Source organism: Mesoplodon bidens, assembly GCF_964165515.1.
Source record: "Mesoplodon bidens genome assembly, chromosome: 18".
Classification (NCBI taxonomy): domain Eukaryota; kingdom Metazoa; phylum Chordata; class Mammalia; order Artiodactyla; family Ziphiidae; genus Mesoplodon; species Mesoplodon bidens.
Genome location: NC_138175.1, coordinates 14,108,505 through 14,128,078, shown reverse-complemented (window position 1 = coordinate 14,128,078; position 19,574 = coordinate 14,108,505). Strand labels below are relative to the sequence as shown.

The window sequence follows — 19,574 nt, the reverse complement described above, 5'->3', positions numbered from 1 at the left end:
ACATCACTTATATACAGAATCTAAAAAAACAAAACCAAAAAACTAAACTCACAGAAAAAGAGATCAGATTTGTGAGGGAAGGCGTGGGGGGCAGAATGGGGGGGGGACAGGACATCAGAGCAAAGTGGTCAAGATATAAACTTCTAGTCATAAGATAAATGAGTACTAGGAATGCAATGTACATGATGACTATAGAGTTAACACTGCTGTATGATATATATGAAAGTTGGTAAGAGTATATCCTAAGAGTTCTCTTCACAAGAAAAGTTTTTCTTTTGCTTTTTCTTTTTATTGTATTTGTATTGTATTTAAGAGATGGTGGATTTAAACTATACATGTCAAACCATTATGACGTATACCTTATACAGATATAATGATGTATGTCAATTATATCTCAATAAAACTGGAGAAAAGAAAATCTTTCCAGCTGTGAGAATTCAGAGGAATCAAGTCCAGAGAAGGCCCCTCAGTTATGGAGCTGAAATGCTGTCTGTATATCCTTCAAAACTCGTATCTCATCCAGTACCCATTTGGCCACAACGGAGAACATGACAAAGTCAATAGACACATCAAAAGTAAAGCAATGGAAGGGGAAAAGAGAACATCACTGTGATGTGTGAGGGGTGGGAAGGGAAGGAGATCCGCATCCATGGTGACTCCTAAAGGAAAATGGAAGACTTCACTGTGCTGATCCAAGCCCCACATATTAAGGGCTGGGGTTTGGATCAGTAAGAACCTACAACATGCTGGGCTGACTGCTGGGTGTTTTAGGTATATGCTCTCATTTTATTGTGACATCAACCCTGTTTATCTCCATGTTATGCACGAGAAGCCAACTGGCCTGACCGAAATCGTGGATCTAATCAGAGGCAGAAACTTGACTGAACTCAGGCCTGTGAGTTCATGTCTAGACTTATTTACAAATTCCATTCCAGATTTAAGGGGGAGACTCCTAGGAATCTATATCTTTTATTGAGTGGCCTAAGGGATGATTTTCATGATTAGGAAAATTTGGGGAAAAAAATAAAACAAACATACAAACACAATTTGTACTCCCAAGAGATACAGGGTCACTGACTTGTTGATGAATGTTGGGATTCTGAGGAACTAAGATGCTGTTTTAAGTCAGGTTGCGCTACATACTTAGGGACTTCTGTGCAGCATATATTACATCTCTCCTTTCACTTTCTACAGTTGGGGGAGCCAGGGCTCAGAAGTTTTAATGGCTTGCCCAAATTCACTCAGCTGTTATTTGGCCCAACCAGATCAGACACATTGCCTGAATCTAGTTCTCTTTCTACTATAAACATATTTGGCTGATTATTTCACATGTGTAAGCCTCCTCTCTCCTACTAGAATGTCAAGTTCAACTGAGCGAGCCTTGAGAATTTCTCACTGTGCTTAGCACAATGCTCAGAGTATTAGCTCATGATTTGCTGTCATCTATCAGGTAACATTTTCCAATACACACCCATATTTCTCTGACAATTCCACTGAGTTTGTATCATTTTCCCCGGGAATGGAAGAGAATCTTTTAATACACTGGAAGCACAAGACGATGATCCAATGTGAAATTCACCCTTGCCTGGCCTACCGCTGGCTCTCCAGTGGAGCAATAATCAGATGACCACACATTCCCAGTTATGGTGTAAGATCTAAAATTAAGGTCCAGTATCTCATGCTATAAAATCAGAAGGGCTTCAAGTGGCCTAATCGCCAAGCTTCCCTCCCCACTCTGTTCTCATGAATGAGGTTCCCTAGTTAAACAATCCTCTGTATCAAAGGACCAGGCACAGTTCCTGCCCACCTCTGGGGAGGTTTCAGTTCCTTGCCAGTCTGTGGGTTTATTCAAACAAGCCAATCACAACTTCCCACAAGAACAGAAGTTCCACCCTCTTGATATTACAAAGCCTGCCTCCCAAAGCCCCTAGATGTTTACTGGGTTCCTGAATGCAACCCCCATGTTGTCTAGCATGGATGGCATGCAGTATCCCTGAGTGACATGTGGTGTCTTCCTCCCCTGGGTTGGACAATAAACTGCATAATAAAAACAAAAAAAGGGTGGCAATTCCTGATTCTATACAGAGATCAAGCTTTCGGTTCTTATGTAACCCCCCTACTACTGTAGGAAGAAGTATTTCAGGAGAGAGGCTAGGAACAAGGAGCCACTGCTCAAATATCGATGCTGAGTTTCTCATACTACCGCACATCAACATCATACAATCTGACAGGCTAAATGGAACAAGTGGGGGGGGGGCGCCCCACAGCAAAAATGAGCCCTGGAATTAGACTATGCAAATGTAATTCAAAAGTACTGTCTACTATGTATACCCATGAACTGAGAAAATGAAGTGTTATTTAGGGATTCAATTCCTGGCAAAACTTAGGTCTCTACTGACTGATCCAAAACCAAGCTGTGATTAAAGAGATACACAGTTCCAGGGATAGCATCAGGAACCCTCTCTGCACTTGGAATGTGGGCTGTTAGAGGTCAAAGATTGTATCTAACCACCTCCATTCCTGACTCTAACCCAGTGCCTGCCAGAGAATCTGTTCAATGGAAGTGCTGAGCACACAAACAGAAAAGGGTTTTACTCTGTGAAGTACTCAGAAAAGAAATGACTCAGGCCTCTCCATGTTCAATGAAGCTGACGGATTGCCTGGAACATGAAGGCTTCCCACACAGTTTGACAGGGGAAGGCTGAATTCTCAAGTGTGAATTGGAACACCTGAGACTGGGTCACGTCCAGCTGCTGCCTCCACATACTCCAAAGGCCCTCCAGAGCCCGCCTAAGATGTCTGTTGAAGACAGGCCTCCCCGCCCCCACCCCCATTACCCATGTGCCTTTAAAAAGGGACCACATGTACTGACTTTATTCCCAAGGGCAGGTTCTTCTGTACTTACTGATCCTTCCTAGTAGACAGATGGCAAATGATCATTTCAGGAGCTGTGGAAGTAAAAGGAGCATCTATTAAGAGACTAGGCAGCTGGAATTCATGCCAGTGAATTCCTTCACTCTAAGGCTTCAAAGTAGAAGGGAGCTAAAACAGGGAAGAAGAAACCAGCCCCCCTTCCTCACTATCCAATGGGAAGAGGTATGGATGACTATATAATTACTATCGAGCCCAAGTTTCATCTGCATAGTAGAAAAGACTAGAGAAAGCCAAAAAACCATCACAGAGCTGGGAGCATGAGGCCACAGGGTGCCAGAAGTCCAGGTTGGTAACTGGAAGGAGGATACTCAGTTCTTCCTGCTCCAACTTGGGCTCCAATCTCCCACCTAGATTCTCAGAAAAGACACACGGACATCAGCCACCTTAAAAGCTAGGTTTGTATTTCTGGTTAGGTTCCAGGGTGGCAGAACTCCAGAGCTGTACTATATCCAACCTGGTCCCCACCTCAGCTTGTCTCCCGCCTCCCACAAAGATAACACCATACAAAACTATATTTACAGATAAACCAGTTAAAAATTAAGGGTGTGTACAAAAGTAGAGAGGATAGCCAAAAATATCAATGCAAGAAAGCTTTGGGAAAAGGGACACTGTATTCCACACCGGAACCTGGGGGCAATGTATTATGTACCAGGCAAGGAGAAGTGTAGCAAATCTCAGTGCCAATTTTAGGGGAAACCAGTCACTCCAGGGGAAGAGTGGATGGGGGAAGAGCTACTAGCTTTAATATTACAAAGTCTTAATTATACAGCCACCCTTCTTCTGTCACATGGATTCAGAGCCAGGTGGTGAGGGAAATAAAGTCTCTGACAAGCCCCACAGGAAAAGGAAGGGCTCAGAAGGCATAGCGAGTCCGGATGTCCTCAAGCTTCTTGGACACCTCAGGTGGGGTTCGGTCCAGTTCTTCAGAGACATTCTTTTGTTTGTTGGGCTCCATGGAGTTGAACTGCTCACAGAGATCTCCATCAATCACATTCTAAGGCATGGAAAAACGAGAGGAAGAAAAAGGTTAGATGCCCAAGGAAAATGGCACATGCTAAAGCAGCAACTGCAAGGAAAGCATTTTATTCTCCCTCAGATACCTGAACTACATTTACAGAGCCAGGAATACTATTCTAAGTTGACCCTTAGTAGCCAGAGTTCAGATTAGCAAAACTGGGTGAAAACCTTTCTCTGGCTATGGTCTGCCCTGAGGGAAGAGGTCTCTGAATATAACTAACTACTCCTCTCCCACATTACTGCCTCCATCAATCCACATCCTCAATGCTCCTTCATTCAGGACTGTTCCGATTTTTAAGGGACGGAGGCCCAGAGAAAAAGACTGGTTAAATATGCTGAGGATCCCCCTTTTCAACTCGAGTTTCCAAGAAAGACCTACCTTAACAGGGAAGTAATAGGAACGAAAACTGAGGTGGTCTCGCCCACAGAGAGGGGGATGCTCGGACCGGAGGTGCATTTCCACATGTTGGAAGAAGTCATGGTCCTGGCAAAGAAACAAAGAATCTGTCACTAAAAGAAAAAAGTGATTTCAACTACTAGTCTACAGTTTCCAAAGCACAATGAACAGAGAAGCTATCGATTTTTACCATGCAAGGAGATGTTAAGTATCTAATTGTTCCTCACGACCACAGGTTCTCCTGCTACAACAAGATAGCTAAAACCTGAAAGAAAACCCCTTTGTATTTGCAAAACATGAGAGAAAACACCATATGCAAAGAGTGGTTTGTAAAGTCAGATTCCTAACCACAGCTTCCTTGGCTGCAATTACATAAACCAAATCTAGTCAATCCAAGAGCTAACTCTAGGAGGCATTAAGTGCCCAGTCCACACCATCCCATCATTCCTGGTGTGCGGGGTTTGGTTCTGGGGCTTCAGCCTCTGACTAACCAAACCCTGGTACAGTATAAAACCAGATGGCTTTCCACAGGGGGGGGAAAAAATCAAGATTCCTATCTCCCCAGGCACTCCTGTCACCTTATAAAAATTGCACAACACTCCTAGCTACAGATGGAGACAAAATGGATTGCCCTCTTAGGCAGATTTAGCACCAAGAAACAACCTTGGGAAGGCAAAAGCCAGACCAGTGTGGAAGATGTCACCTCATGGGATGTGAACGGGACAAGGATGCCAATTCCTCCTGACAAGGTGGTATAAACAAGCGATTCTGAGCCTCCAGGGATCAGCGTAGTCTTCTGTAACGAAAGTACTGTCTCGCCCACATGATAGTTCATGATCACTTCTGCCTGCAAGTTGAAACCAGAATAGTGACTATATGTGCTCTCAGGAGCATGTTCTATATTCCCAAGAGCAAACAGTGCCTCCAAAGGTCAGATTTCACCACCTTTGGAAATTCAAAAATTACTAAAATTTAAAAATACTTTGAAATGTCCTTAGCATTTACTTAGAGCTTAATGCCCTCACAAACATGCTGAAGTTAGATCATTTTTGATTTATAACTAAAAAACCTTTTTGTTAAATTATCAAGTTTGCAAAAAGAAGGTAACCACAGAAAAGTATAAAAAACAGCTATCTCTAGGCTTGCCCTCTAAAATGGATCTATTTTTAAAAGTCCAGAGATACAGAAGTATGTCTACAGGAGAAGAGAAAAGCGCAGAGCATACTTCAGAGAAGAGCTGGTTAGTATCTGGAATGAACCTGTGCAACCATCCTTTCTAAGGAACCCACTATGCAGAGATTTACACTGCTAAAATGTCTCAGAAAAATTTCTATTCTATTGTCATAAAAATGGGATAGTAACTTGGTCACCTTGTGTCAAACCCACCCTGCATGGGAGAACACTCAACATAGTCACATGCACTGTGGATAATTCACTAAAGAAATGTTTCCTTGGTGAGGGTCATGAAGAACGTACTACACAGGCTTGTGCCCCTCCTTTGTGGTGCCTTCTGCAATCTTACCTTCTGAGAGGCCCCGTTGAGCAAACCCCGGTCCCACAGGGCTTTGTTTCCAGTGGGATCCTCATCCACTTCATCATTGGTGTTAGGTGGGAGCCTCACCTACAATGAAGTGACACAAATCACAGGGCTGGGTCCTGAACCTACTCACCTCGGTCACCAAGCAACGTTTGCCCCAGGTCCTTGCACGCAAACCTTGGGGCCCCGAATTTGGCAGAGGCCTGAGCCCAAGTCTCCTGCACCTGTTCTGATGGCCGAGGAGTGACAAACTCAAAAGCAAAAAAACCCAAAAAACAAAAAACTAAAGAGCAAAAATGGAGACCACAGAACATAAACAAGAAAAGCCAGACTGCGCTTTAAAAGATAAGCCAAAATTTTGGCAAAAAGTAAAAATAAATATTAGTCCTTAGCTCACACGAAATCTATCATTATTAAATCATGTCGCATGGGGAGGAGGGAGGTGAATGGGGTGTGGGTAGGGGAATCTTAAAGAATTTTATACCCATTTTTACTTTCCATATCAGAGAGCACAGTCTTGGGTCCTTGGCTTTACCACAAACAAACTGGGTCAGCTTTCCTATACATCACTGTAACCCAAGTAAACATCAACTTACGACACAAATGTTGCCAAACTTGTCTGCCCCAGCCACAGTATCGTAGTCCAGGAGGCTAGCTGTTGTGACCCATCGGGGGTAGGTATCATCAGCAAAGATGATAAGCTGGTTCTCATTACGCTTGTAGCGAACCCAGATGAAACTTTCCTGGACATCAGATACAATTACCCTATGTCCAATTGTCTGGATCCCAGAGATGTAATTGGCGATATGCTGGGAAAAACAAGGACAGCACAATGGGTGTAACCTTGGGGTGCAGAATCAACAAAGTCCAGGTTACCATGACTGCAGCATATATATGGTCTGAAGAATGTCACACACCAAAGAAGAGGAGTCAGCAATAAATTCCTAGAAGGTGGGAAAAAGAGCTAACTGGTTTTAATATAGTGGAAATATATGCCTGTCACAGTTAAATTCCTTACAGAAGCAAGGAGAGAAATCTGGCTCTTAGTGTAAAGAAGTCAAGAAACCCACCTACTCCTCCCCTTCTCAAGTCTCAAGGGCCTAATTCTTAACCTGGCATTGGAAGACAAAGAAGGTCCTGATAAAGACATATGATTCCAACAGTTGCTGTCCACCACCCCACCAAGGTCTCCTCCTTCCTCACTAGTTACATTTGGGCCCTCTACCAGCATGTTTACCTTGTTTTCACACTTTCGGAGTAACTTCTTCTTTCCCAGGTCATAGACTCGCAGAAGCTTCCCCACACCAATCAACACCCTCCCCTGGAATGGGGCAATGGCAGCAGGGACCTCTTCCACTGGAGTCTGTGAGAGGAAAAACAGGTGATGCAGCTATTAAAACATACAGCCATACCCCCTCAACCCAAAATGCCTTCTACAGGCATCTGTCAGGAAGACAGACAGCAAGTGATCACCTTTTGCTCAGAGAAAATAAATCACACATACAACAGTCTCTATAAAACAGGGTGTTTGGGTAAACACTCCACTTCCGCAAGTGGATCAATGCCACAAGTGACAAGAAGTCCTGGTACCTGATGAACACTTCAGAACCCATGTGAATTCAACTGGCACCATTAACTAAATGTGAAGCCTCAATATCAGAAAAGTGACTGTGGGACATGGACGGAGGGGAAAGAAGTGCTAGTTTAAGGGACACCTTAGTTGTAAGGGAGACACAATGCATTTAGCACAAAGAAGCCTCTGTGAAGTAACTACTTCCTAGAGAACACTCCCCTTGTGGGGTGCCTGGGGAAATCACATTCATGTGCCATCAGTGTGGAAGAGAGAATAGGAATTTCTTCCATTTTAAAAATTATGGTAAAATATACATGACTTAATACTTAAGCCATTTTCAAGTATATAGTTCAGTAACATCAAGCATATTCAGTGTTGCACAACCATCACCACTATCCATCCCCAGAACTTTATTATCTTTCCAAAGGGAAACTGTGTAACCATTAAACAGAAATCCACAGTCACCCCTGCCCCGAGAATATTAATTCGTTAGAACTGCTGAATTTTGGTCACAAATTGCTGCCTACTTAGTAAGACTAGAAAACAAGGGGCTACTTCAGTATGCATCTATGCCCCATGGAGGGTGGTTAGCACACAGGCCTCCTGTGGGACCAGCAAGCAGCGGAGCTTCACTGGAGCATTTTCCACGTGCCACCAAGAGATGAATCAGAAAGACCTGATCCACAACTTACACAAAAGTGGAAAAGTTTAGTAGGACCTAAGAACCAGGAAAACCACTGGCTGGTTCCTACCTTGTGCAAAAACTCCAGTTTTTCCCCAGTGTTCACGAGCTTGTAGGTATAGACAAAGCCCCCTGCTACAGACCGGGGGTTCAGTATCAGGTCTTTGGCCACGCCCACCAGCACATACCAATCATCGCCAGTGTTGGAGAACCTGCACACAGCCACACTGCATTTACAGAGAAAGAATCAGGAGTCAGGTATTAGTCACAGCCCAGAGAATTCCCATTCCAGTCTTCAAAACTCTGTATGTCCCGGGCTCCTTACCTAAAAGCAGCTTCATTCTGTTCCAGCTGGACAAGGTCCAGTGTGTTCCCCTGAATAGGATTCATCACTCGGATCACAGAGGCCCACTGCCCACTGCCAGCCTTAGGAGCTCCAAAAATGGACTCAGGGAGGTTTTCATTGAGGAACGCTGCTGCCATCTCCGCAGCCAGCTCTCGCTCATCCTCCCCTGCTGCTTCTACCATTTCCTAAATCCAAAGAACCAAGGAAGAGTTGGTGTGTTCAGAGGTGGGTGCTGGGTGAGAAGTGGACAAGTAGCAAGAACACCTCCAGGGAGTGTTCATAATACACAAAGTAGCCAAGTCTGTCCACCAAAATCAGGATCAAAGGGAGAGGTATACAGACAAGGGGAAGAGGAAAGATCACTAAGGGGAAACTAAAGAACTAACATCGGCTGTGGCGAATACTTGACTGGCGGTCTGAGAAACATGAAGATGAAAACACCTTTTTTCTATCTAACCCATCTGATTTCTCTTGCTAAGACTACTTGTTTCCTCTTTTCTAGGCCAGATACGGTTTTACATAGTTGGGACCATTTGTTTTTTGCTGGGAAATGATTTCTGGAAGGAGCTGGTGTTCTGGGGAATACAAAAGCAGTCTCCTCTGGGCCCAAATTCAGGAAACAGACTGTTTTGGAAGTTCCAGGACTGAAGAACCGTTTCAGAGAAATAGCTGAATACTGAATAAACCCAGCTCAGCGTTTTAGTCTTAAGTCACAAGAAAGCCTCCAAAACCAAGGACTGTGGCAAAGGGCTCTGCTTGAAGGACCTGAAAAGAGCCTGGATCTTCAAATATAACAAAGACTACAGCCATCAATTACACAGAGGTTTAAACTTTTCAACACAATTTCACAGGAATGCCTTTTTTATTGAACCCTGAAGGTTAAATGCTTTACCTCTGCCATCTGCTGCTTCCTCTGGGCTTTTGTGGCCTCAGTGTAGGCATTGTGGTCAGTCTCAATGATGATAAGGTTGTTACTTTCAGGGTGGATGACAAATTTCCTGGGTGTGTACTGCAGTGGAAAGGCTACTTGATTGAAGACAGCACCCAGCTTCTCCAATGCCAAAATCCTATGGCAAAAGGCAAGGAGTTAATAGGTCAGCCACTCAGGACCAAGAAACTGGTGTTGAAATGGTCAATAAGCAGTCACAGAAAACACATCAATCCCTAAAGCTCTAATGTTGGCATTAGACAAGAAACAATAGCCTTCTTATGTAGAAGATTACACACAAGAGACAAGGAGATCAGGGGAGGGCCTTTACTTTAGCAACAGCCCATCACTGTTCATGGTGATTCCAGTTTCCACCAGTGAAACCTACATTAGAACCCTCAAAGGATTTTTTATCCCTCCAATGATAATGTGACAGTGAAAAGTTAAAATTCCCTCTTGATTATTACTGACAAACCCTGATATAAGGAGTACGAATTCCAGGGCTTCCCTGGTGGTGCAATGGTTAAGAATCCGCCTGCCAATGCAGGGGACATGGGTTCGAGCCCTGGTCCGGGAAGATCCCACATGCCGCGGAGCAACTAAGCCCGTGCGCCACAACTACTGAGCCTGCGCTCTAGAGCCCGCAAGCCACAACTACTGAGCCCACATGCCACAACTACTGAAGCCCAGGAGCCTAGAGCCCGTGCTCCGCAACAAGAGAAGCCACCGCGATGAGAAGCCCGCGCATCGCAACGAAGACCCAATACAGCCAAAACAATAAATTAATTAATAAAATTAATTAACTAAAGAAAAGAGTAGTACCAATTCCAAATCTGTTGTGAAGCACTGCAATTATCTGAACATATGTGGAACTTGTGTGACAGTGTTTCATAAAATAAAGTGGATGCCATCCTGAACGAAAATCACCTGAGCTTTAGGAAATCCACAATGATGCACAAAGAGATGGCAAGTATGAGTTCTACAACCTTTGTCAGAAGGGACAGAGATGTGCATTAAGTCAAATTATGAGCAAAAGAGCAGAACCCAGATGCTCTTAAAAAAATAGACAGACACTTGGTCTCTAACAATGGAGTTTTATTTTTAATTTAAATATTCTCTACAGATCATATACAGTCTGACAGCAGACCTAAAAAACAATGGAAGATAGGAAAAACCATTTCAAAGTGCTGAAAGAAAAAAACAGCTAATTAAGAATCATTAAGGGACTTCCCTGGTGGCGCAGTGGTTAACAATCTGCCTGCCAATGCAGGGAACATGGGTTCAAGCCATGGTCTGGGAAGATCCCACATGCCGCAGAGCAACTAAGCCTGTGTGCCACAACTACTGAGCTTGTGTGCCACAACTACTGTAGCCCGTGTGCCTAGAGCCTGTGCTCCACAGCAAGAGAAGCCACTTCAAGAGAAGCCCACGCACTGCAGCAAAGAGTAGCCACCATTCGCCACAACTAGAGAAAGCCTGTGCACAGCAACGAAGACCCAAAGCAGCCATAAATAAATTTATATATATATATATAAAAAGAATCATTAAAAAAGAGTACAATATAAAAACCAGAACATCTTTTAATAGACTATGATTAACAACATTCCACTCCCATAAATATACAAATATTCTGAGGGAATAATTAGCAAGGTCCCTTTATTTGCAGATATTAAATCAAATACTTTACTAACATGTGAGTAAAAAAAAAATCAACTGCTAAACATCAAAAACTGTCATTATGCAAGGAAAAAAAAAAGTACGGCATAAACAAAAACCACAACCCCTGAGTTTTTTGGGGTTTTTTTTTGTGGTATGTGGGCCTCTCACTGTTGTAGCCTCTCCCGTTGCGGAGCAAAGGCTCCGGACGCGCAGGCTCAGCGGCCATGGCTCACGGGCCCAGTCGCTCTGCGGCATGTGGGATCTTCCCGGACCGGGGCACGAACCCGTGTCCCCTGCATCGGCAGGTGGACTCTCAACCACTGTGCCACCAGGGAAGCCCGACCCCTGTGTTTTGATTCTTCTAGTCCAACCCACACACTGGCCTGCTTTCATAAAGGCACTCTACCACACCAAAAGGCAGACTCCAGACAGAGGGAGCACCTGTCCTAAGGGAGAAACATAACATGGGAAGGGACACAGATGCTCCCGTGTTGTATTCTTCCTTGGAAAGCATGAGGCTAGCCAGCGTTTGTCAAAGTGGGGCATATACCACTGCTGATACCTAAGATGACTTCAGACAGTTCTCAGATGGAGTTTTTCTTTTTTAAATATTTATTTGGCTGCAACAGGTCTTAGTTGCAGCATGCGGGATCTAGTTCCCTGACCAGGGATGAAACCCGGGCCCCTGCTTTGGGAGCACAGTCTTAACCACTGGACCACCAGGGAAGTCCCTAAGATGGAGTTTTAAAAATATAATTCTTTAAAAAATAATTAGCCTTTTGTGTGCCAAAGGATACCACCAAGAAAGTGAAAAGACAGGACTTCCCTGGTGGCGCAGTGGTTAAGAATCCGCCTACCAATGCAGGGGACACAGGTTCGAGCCCTGGTCCAGGAAGATCCCACATGCCACGGAGCAACTAAGCCCGTGCGCCACAACTACTAAGCCTGTGCTCGAGAACCCGCGAGCCCCAACTACTGAGCCCATGTGCCACAACTACTGAAGCACACACACCTAGAGTCTGTGCTCCGCAACAAAAAAACCACCGCAATAAGAAGCCCACGCACTGCAACGAAGAGTAGCCCCCACTCGCCACAACTAGAGAAAGCCCACGCGCAGCAACGAAGACCCAACGCAGCCATAAATAAATAAATAAATAAACACCAAAAAAAAAAAAAAAAGAAAGAAAGAAAAGAAAGTGAAAAGACAATCCACAGGAGAAAATATCTGCAAATCATATTATCTGATAAGGCAGTTGTATCTAAAACATAAAAAGAACTCTTACAATTCAATGATAAAGATGCTCGACATCATTAACCATCAAAGAAATGCACATCTAAACCACAATGAGATATCACTTCACACTCTCTAGGATGGCTAGAATCAAAAAGTCATATAATAACAAGTGTTGGTAAAGATGTGCAGAAATTGGAATCCTCAAACCTCACTGGTGAAAATGTAAAACGGTCTAGCCACTTTGGAAAGCAGCCTGGCAGCTCCTCAAAAAGTTAAACGGTTACCAGCAATTCCACTCTTGCAGGTACATACCCAAGGAAAATGAAAATATACACCCACATAAAAACTTGTACATGAGTGTTCACAGCAGCGTTATTCATAAAAACCAAAAGTGAAAGTGAATGGTTCTGACAGTAAGTACTATGGACAGTGGTGTTTAAACTATGTTCCCAAGAATTCTTCTTATATGTTTCACACAGCAGCCTTCCCTGATATTGTCCTGGGGGAAAAATGTTCTGCTGCTAAAAAAAAAAAAAAGTCTGAAAACCTGTGGAACTGTCAAAATTAATATGGAATCAAGGAGATAGAGAGCACACATCGATAAAACAATTAGAGGATACAGGGATGAGGCTAGGCCTTGAAAGGCAGAGATGTGTGTGGGAAGCATTCCAAGGACAGGTGCAGAGATAAAAAACCAGGAAGGAATATATGGAGGTATGCAGGGAGAGTAGTTCTGCTGGCACATAAGGTATACAAAGGTGCTGACGCTTAGAAAGAGAGCGACAATGACTGAAAACTTCCAAAAGTTTTTGCAAACAAATCTGGCAGTTCACTTGATTAAGTAGCAAGTGACTCATGTATCAAGAGGTCAGAGTTCCACTGTAAACAGCCAACAGCTACAACCAGGACATGTATGACACTGGTGGCATTAAAGGGTTAAAAAAGAAAACAAACACAACCAACCGCCAAAACTTGAGACAAACTGAATAGGTTATTTTCCATCTTGCAATACAGACAGTGTTCACTCCAATGTGATCAGTGTAATCTGTCAACCTGCAAAAGGCCTAGATAATTTATACTGGTTAATATTTAAGATATAACACTGCAAATGCAAGACAGAGTGAGAAAAGATTTTCAGTGAGACAACAACACCTGCTCTAAAACCTATCCAAATGGCATGGCCCTTGAAAACAAGAATCTTAAATCTCAGAGACTGAACTACACTGCTGAGTATAAAAACTTGGCCCTGAAGGTCTAAACAGAAGCTAAAACTCCCAAACACCAAGACTTGGCTACCAGGTACTTAAATCCTGAGCCAAATGAAGGTTTCAATTACAACACACTAGTGCCATGGCAAAGAGTCAGCTCTCTGCAGCCTCTTGCAGGGCTTCAACTGTGGGACTCTCTCACCTCAGGGTATTGGTGGAGATGGCCACAATGCCCTCAGGGCACTGTTCAGAGGCGAAGCCAGATGCAAATTCCAGGGTCTCGTAAGACAGGGGGGTGAGATGGAAACGAGATTGGTAAGAATAGCTCAACCATGAGCGGCTTGACATGGCCAATACCTGAGGAAAGAAAAACATCTCCAATAAGCTTGGGAAAAGCCCAAACATGGTATGCTAACCAAATTATCCTATCCCCAAATTTCAGTGTGCAGAATATCCCAAGGAATTTTAGAAACCTAAAGGGCTACCTTAAGAAAAACAGGCCTAGAGAAGAGGCAGTATGGCTTACTATTTGCTAAAACACTGGCTGTTAGCCAGATGACCTACTAATCACTCAATCTCTGAGCCCCAGTTTCCCATGTGTAAATTGGGAATACTATCACAAGGCTGGATAGTTGCAAGTATTAAAAATGCAGTAACAAGTAAAGAACTACCAGAGCACCCGGCAACACTGATATTCTTAGCTACAAAGGACACAGTGTTCCCCAGCCTCTTTCACATTACACAGTAAGCCATGACACTGATACCAGGTTGCTCCTGGGTAGTGGTATCCTACATGGGAGGTTTCCAGCTGTCAGTGTACTCCATTTGCTCAGCCTCAGGACTGAAGGGATCAATATTCTAACTCACCTATAACCAAATCATGGCACAGTGCCATGGAAATCCAGTTAAGAAGCTCTAGATTAAGGGACCCAAGACTTCCCACATGAAGGAAACTAATCAAGATAAAGCTAATGTCAACTAACTACGACACTGGTGAATTAATGACAGCAAAATTTATACCAAGGGGATTTTTCTCAGCTGATGCCACTAACATCCAAAAACACCATCTGGCCCCTTTCATTACTTACTGCCTCCTGGCCTTGCATCCGGACACGAAAGAGTTTCACAGGACGGGACCCCAGGTACCTAGTGCGGGTGTCAGACAGATCCCCAGTGACAGGGTCCAGGACAGTTCTCAGCAACACACCATTCTAATAAAAAGGAGAGGAGTGGTTAAAGCCTATACATAATGGAAGCTTCTTTAGCTACTTTATTTAATTTCAGAGCAGATGGAAGGAAATGACTAGGTGGTTTAAATATATAGTGATCAGCGAGCCATTCATTCACTCTCTCCTAAATCACTCACTCACTCAAATAGCTGTTGAGTATTTACTAAGTGAAAAGCACAGTTACTTTTCACTGTATATCCTTAAAAATATTTTTACCAAGTAAGTTAAACTCTTCTTCATAATTTTAAGTTTTAAGATATATGCACAGTTTAATATCCACGCCTATTGTGGTCTCTAAATACCATTTCCCTTAAAAAGAATAAGAATCCTAAGAGAAATGGCTTCTTCAGGTCTGAAGCAAGAATGTTCCAAATGTGTGTGGAGCACTTTGTTGTGCCAGAAGGAAGCCCCCAAAGATAGTGGGGTCATGTTGAAAGGACAAAGGAGCCAACTTGAAAGGGGAACTCCCACTCATCAAAAATGTGGCAATTTAGCATCCAAAACAAAGACTACAATAGTTTTATGCACAAATATTATAAAATCTGCAAGTTCATAACGTTATTTAAAAAAAAAAAAAAAAAACACTTCATCAGTCTTCATTGGAGTATGCTACGGCACCAACTCCTTACTCTGAAAATAAGTGAGCAAAGGGGAAAAAATGAAATATTTATCCTTTCCCTATATGAACTGTACTTCAGGGTAAGCAAAGATATGAAGCAAATTTTGTCTCTAGAGAAAAGTTCCAGCTAATTAAAGAATGAAATAGAAAACCATCACTTCCCAACCCCTAATGAATCTAAGCAATGTGTATCACTGGCTGTTATTAAGTAAAAGATGGACAGGGAGCTTTAAAACAGATCATTCAAAATAGATACTAACATTCTAACATCACTAAATTAAAATGGGACAACCAGACTTCATATGCCACCTGATATAATAGGAAAACAAATGGCACCTATAAAAATATTCTTGTCCCTCACCAAAAACAAAAAAAACAAAACAAAAAAAACCTGCATCTGAATCTAATCAACCTCTTGGTCTGTGCTATCTAATACTATAGCCATCAAGCCACATGTGGTTAGTCAGAATTAGAAGTGTGCTATTAGGACTTCCCTGGTGGTGCAGTGGTTAAGAATCCACCTGTCAATGCAGGGGACATGGGTTTGAGCCCTGGTCTGGGAAGATCCCACATGCCGCGGAGCAACTAAGCCTGTGCGCCACAACTACTGAGCCTGCACTCTAGAGCCCTCGAGCCATAACTATGGAAGCCCGTGCGCCTAGAGGCCATGCTCCGCAACAAGAGAAGCCACTGCAATGAGAAGCCCGCGCACCGCAACGAAGAGTAGCCCCCACTCGCCACAACTAGAGAAAAAGCCCGCGCGCAGCAACAAAGATCCAATGCAGCCAGCCATAAACAAACAAACAAAGGAATTGTTAAATTTTGTTGAGCATGATCATATTAAGGCCTCAACACACACACACACACACAAACCCCTCAAGTACAGCTACATTCTCAAGTACTTAAAGATGAAACTATATACCATATTGGATCTGCATTAAAATACTCCAGGAAAAAGAAAAGAAGGGGAAAAGACAAAGTGCTGATAACTGCTAATAGGTACATGGAGGTGCAATACATTAGTCTAACTCCTGGGCATGTTTAAGAAATTCTAAATTAGGAAGTAAAATTAAAAAGCAAAAAGTACCTGGCCTAGATGAAAACGAAAAGTATCAATACATGGTCAAAACCCCTGACAATCTCTGATCCTTAGGTTCCTGCCTTTCGGGCCATGAAGAGCTCAGGTGCTTTGACAACAGGGAACATCTAGGAGCCCTCTATTGCTAATGGAGCCCATTATGAACTGTGAGACCCTCCGTATCCAGGGGTTCTGAATTCACGGATTCAACCAACCATAGATCAAAAATATTTGAGGGAAAAAAAAAATTCCAGAAAATTCCCAAAACCGAAACTTGAATTTGCAGCAACTATTTATATAGCATTTACCTTGTATTAGGTAATTAAGTAATCTAGAGATGATTTAAAGTATATGAGAATATGTAATTACTATGCATTTTATATAAGAGACTTGAGTATCCTCAGACTTTGGTATCCAAGGGAGATCCCGGAACCAATCCCCCAAGGATACCAAAGGACAACCGTATTAGTTTCAAAAGCTGCATACTGTAAGAACTATAGGCAACTCTTAAGGACCCCATCTAGTTCTGCCACAGAACAGTGACTGCTAAGCATTTTTATCAAAAACTCTTCATAAAAATACTTTATTCTAGGCCTGATTTGTTCTAATTAGAGCTGAAATAAGTGGAACACAGAGCAGCATTGCTCACTTCTCATAAGGTGGGTAACTGAAACCATAGGCACAGTACTGAACAATGGAGTCATGAAAGTAAAAAAAGCCTTGACACCAACAATGTGAGCTTCTAGATCTCTTACCTGTAGCCCAATATTCAGGTATAAGAAGCCAATAGAGCCCCTCTCACCCAGCTCATCCTGCTTCTCAGTCCCACCCATTTCCACAATACACAAGGACTCAGGCTGGGCTGGGAGAGCTTGCATGCTCAAAGGTTGCAAACAGTCCTAAGAAGGAAAGAGAAAAGAATAAAACATGGGAAGTGACCAATTTTGGAAAAAACCTACCCAGAGAAATCTAATTCTATAAGTGAAGAACAACTCTTTCTCATGGACAGGGAAAACCTGAAGAGGGGTTCTATTTACACTGAACCTTAGAACAATCTCTGGGGACTGTGCTTTCTTTTTTCTTTTCTTTTTTCTTTTCCCAGAAGTGGATAATGGTAAAAGTAAATATGCAAAGGGCACCTCTTTAAAGTCATCCAAGGCCCTTTTCTGTAAACACAGTCTTGGATTATTTTTTGTTTCTGTTTAAACTAAAAAAGGGAATCAAGACATAAGCCAAAGAAGCAGGCACTGCAGAAGACTCCTGAGGTGTGCTGCTACAATAATCAGGAGAAGCAGCAGGTGGAGATTTCAGGGTCCAGCCCAGCTGATCTCAGAGAAGGACATGAAAAATGGGTCAGGTGCTCAGGTTCCAAGTAGAAGATCCTTAAAGTTGAGAGTGACACTCACTGAGGGATCCAGGGAGATGATTCTGACAGTATTGTCCACCAGCCCCACAGCTAGGAAGCGAGACCGCTGCTCTCCAGGGGGCACATTGGCCAGACTCATGCACACCACATCTGCTGACATCTCCTTCCGCTCTGTGTATTCATTCAGCTGTCCTGACTACAGGAATGAAGACAGAGAGAGGTCACAAACCACTCCAACTTGCCCCCAAACCCTGGGCCTGGAGAACAAAAGGGGCTTGTTAAGTTCCTTTTTGCTTCCTCGCACTCTTACTATAATCAATGACCAAGAGTATCTCTACCTGAGGTTCCAAGACTAAACTCTACAGGCTAATGGAAAGCAAAATTACTAACAAGAGAATCAAGAGACCCTTGACAAGTATAATGCACTACAAATTTTCTAAGCCAACCTAGCTCTCAGGAAATGAAAATACATAAAACTGTTTATTTGTTCATGAAAATACTCTGGGTGAAAGAGAATTCAAATACGGCAGTTAAAGACAAAAACCCTCAATCATAAGTACAGTTGGACTATACAAGTTGGCCACATCCAGAGACTTCTTAAGAACATAATTAAACACACCTAACATCCTTCCATATATAAAAGTAAAATAAAATTTCTGAAGTTGATTCAGATTGCAGCAACTAAACATATGGCAAGTATCTGGTGGAAAACTGGAGTGTGAAGGGCAGAAAAAGTGCTTCATTGCTAAGGTGGCATTTCGTAACTCCAATCAGAATTAAAGACGTGAAAACATATCCACCTCCAACCCCCTTGTAAAGGGCTTTGGGATACTTTGCCTTCTCATTTCCCTTTCATTTTTAAAATTTTATTTTATTTTTTATGTTTTTAATAGATCTTTATTGGAGTATAATTGCTTCACAAAACTGTGTTAGTTTTTTGTGTGCACAACAAAGTGAATTAGCCATATGCATACACATGTCCCCATATCCCCTCCCTCCCACCCTCCCTTTCCCACCCCCTAGGTCATCGCAAAGCACCAAGCCCATCTCCCTGTGCTATGCTGCTGCTTCCCACCAGCCAACTGTTCTACATTTGGTAGTGTTCATTTCCCTTTCTTATGAATATATAATCTAGATACCTGGACTGCAACTCCCATCTTCACCTCTGAACCCTACATTAAGTCCCATAGTGAATGGTAAAATAACATACGGGATCCATTTCAAAATAGACCAGTTCTCCTCCTGTCAGGGCGATCACCACTTGTCGCTGGTTCACTGCACATTTCACAATTGTTTTCTTTCCAGGAGTCTTCCATTCATTGACTCTCTTGTCTGCTCGTATGTGCCGAATGCCATCAGGATACACCTTGAGGCAGTTAACAGAAAGGAACCCAACTTTAGCAATTTGACTCATCACTCAAGCATGACCCTCACACCTATCAGATCTGTCAGATCTAGAGGCACTGTATTTGAGGCACCAGATGGGTCAATGACAAAAAAGAGTTAAGAGGTCCCAGGCAAGGTTAACTTCAAAAAAGTTCATGTTGGGCCTCCCTGGTGGCGCAGTGGTTGAGAGTCCGCCTGCCGATGCAGGGGATACGGGTTCGTGCCCCGGTCTGGGAGGATCCCATATGCCGCGGAGCGGCTGGGCCCGTGAGCCATGGCCGCTGGGCCTGCGCATCCGGAGCCTGTGCTCCGCAACGGGAGAGGCCACAACAGTGAGAGGCCCGCATACCGCAAAAAGAAAAAAAAAAAAAAAAAAAAAAA

The 19,574-nt window shown here is 43.2% G+C and overlaps 1 protein-coding gene across 1 annotated transcript in view; it reads right to left on the bottom strand.

Moving 5' to 3' along the window:
- Positions 1 to 3,314: 3,314 nt before the first annotated feature.
- Positions 3,315 to 19,574, bottom strand: part of SF3B3 (splicing factor 3b subunit 3) — a 47,876-nt gene continuing 31,616 nt past the window's right edge. The window contains exons 13-26 of the mRNA XM_081217381.1: positions 19,018 to 19,173; positions 17,848 to 18,003; positions 17,197 to 17,340; positions 14,604 to 14,726; positions 13,718 to 13,872; positions 9,379 to 9,553; positions 8,466 to 8,671; positions 8,211 to 8,367; positions 7,123 to 7,248; positions 6,482 to 6,694; positions 5,871 to 5,969; positions 5,052 to 5,195; positions 4,331 to 4,435; positions 3,315 to 3,928 (exon numbers count right to left, since the gene is read on the bottom strand). Coding sequence (XP_081073507.1) covers positions 3,788 to 3,928; positions 4,331 to 4,435; positions 5,052 to 5,195; positions 5,871 to 5,969; positions 6,482 to 6,694; positions 7,123 to 7,248; positions 8,211 to 8,367; positions 8,466 to 8,671; positions 9,379 to 9,553; positions 13,718 to 13,872; positions 14,604 to 14,726; positions 17,197 to 17,340; positions 17,848 to 18,003; positions 19,018 to 19,173 — 2,100 coding nt within the window. The 3' untranslated portion in view covers positions 3,315 to 3,787. The remainder of the gene's footprint in view (positions 3,929 to 4,330; positions 4,436 to 5,051; positions 5,196 to 5,870; positions 5,970 to 6,481; positions 6,695 to 7,122; positions 7,249 to 8,210; positions 8,368 to 8,465; positions 8,672 to 9,378; positions 9,554 to 13,717; positions 13,873 to 14,603; positions 14,727 to 17,196; positions 17,341 to 17,847; positions 18,004 to 19,017; positions 19,174 to 19,574) is intronic.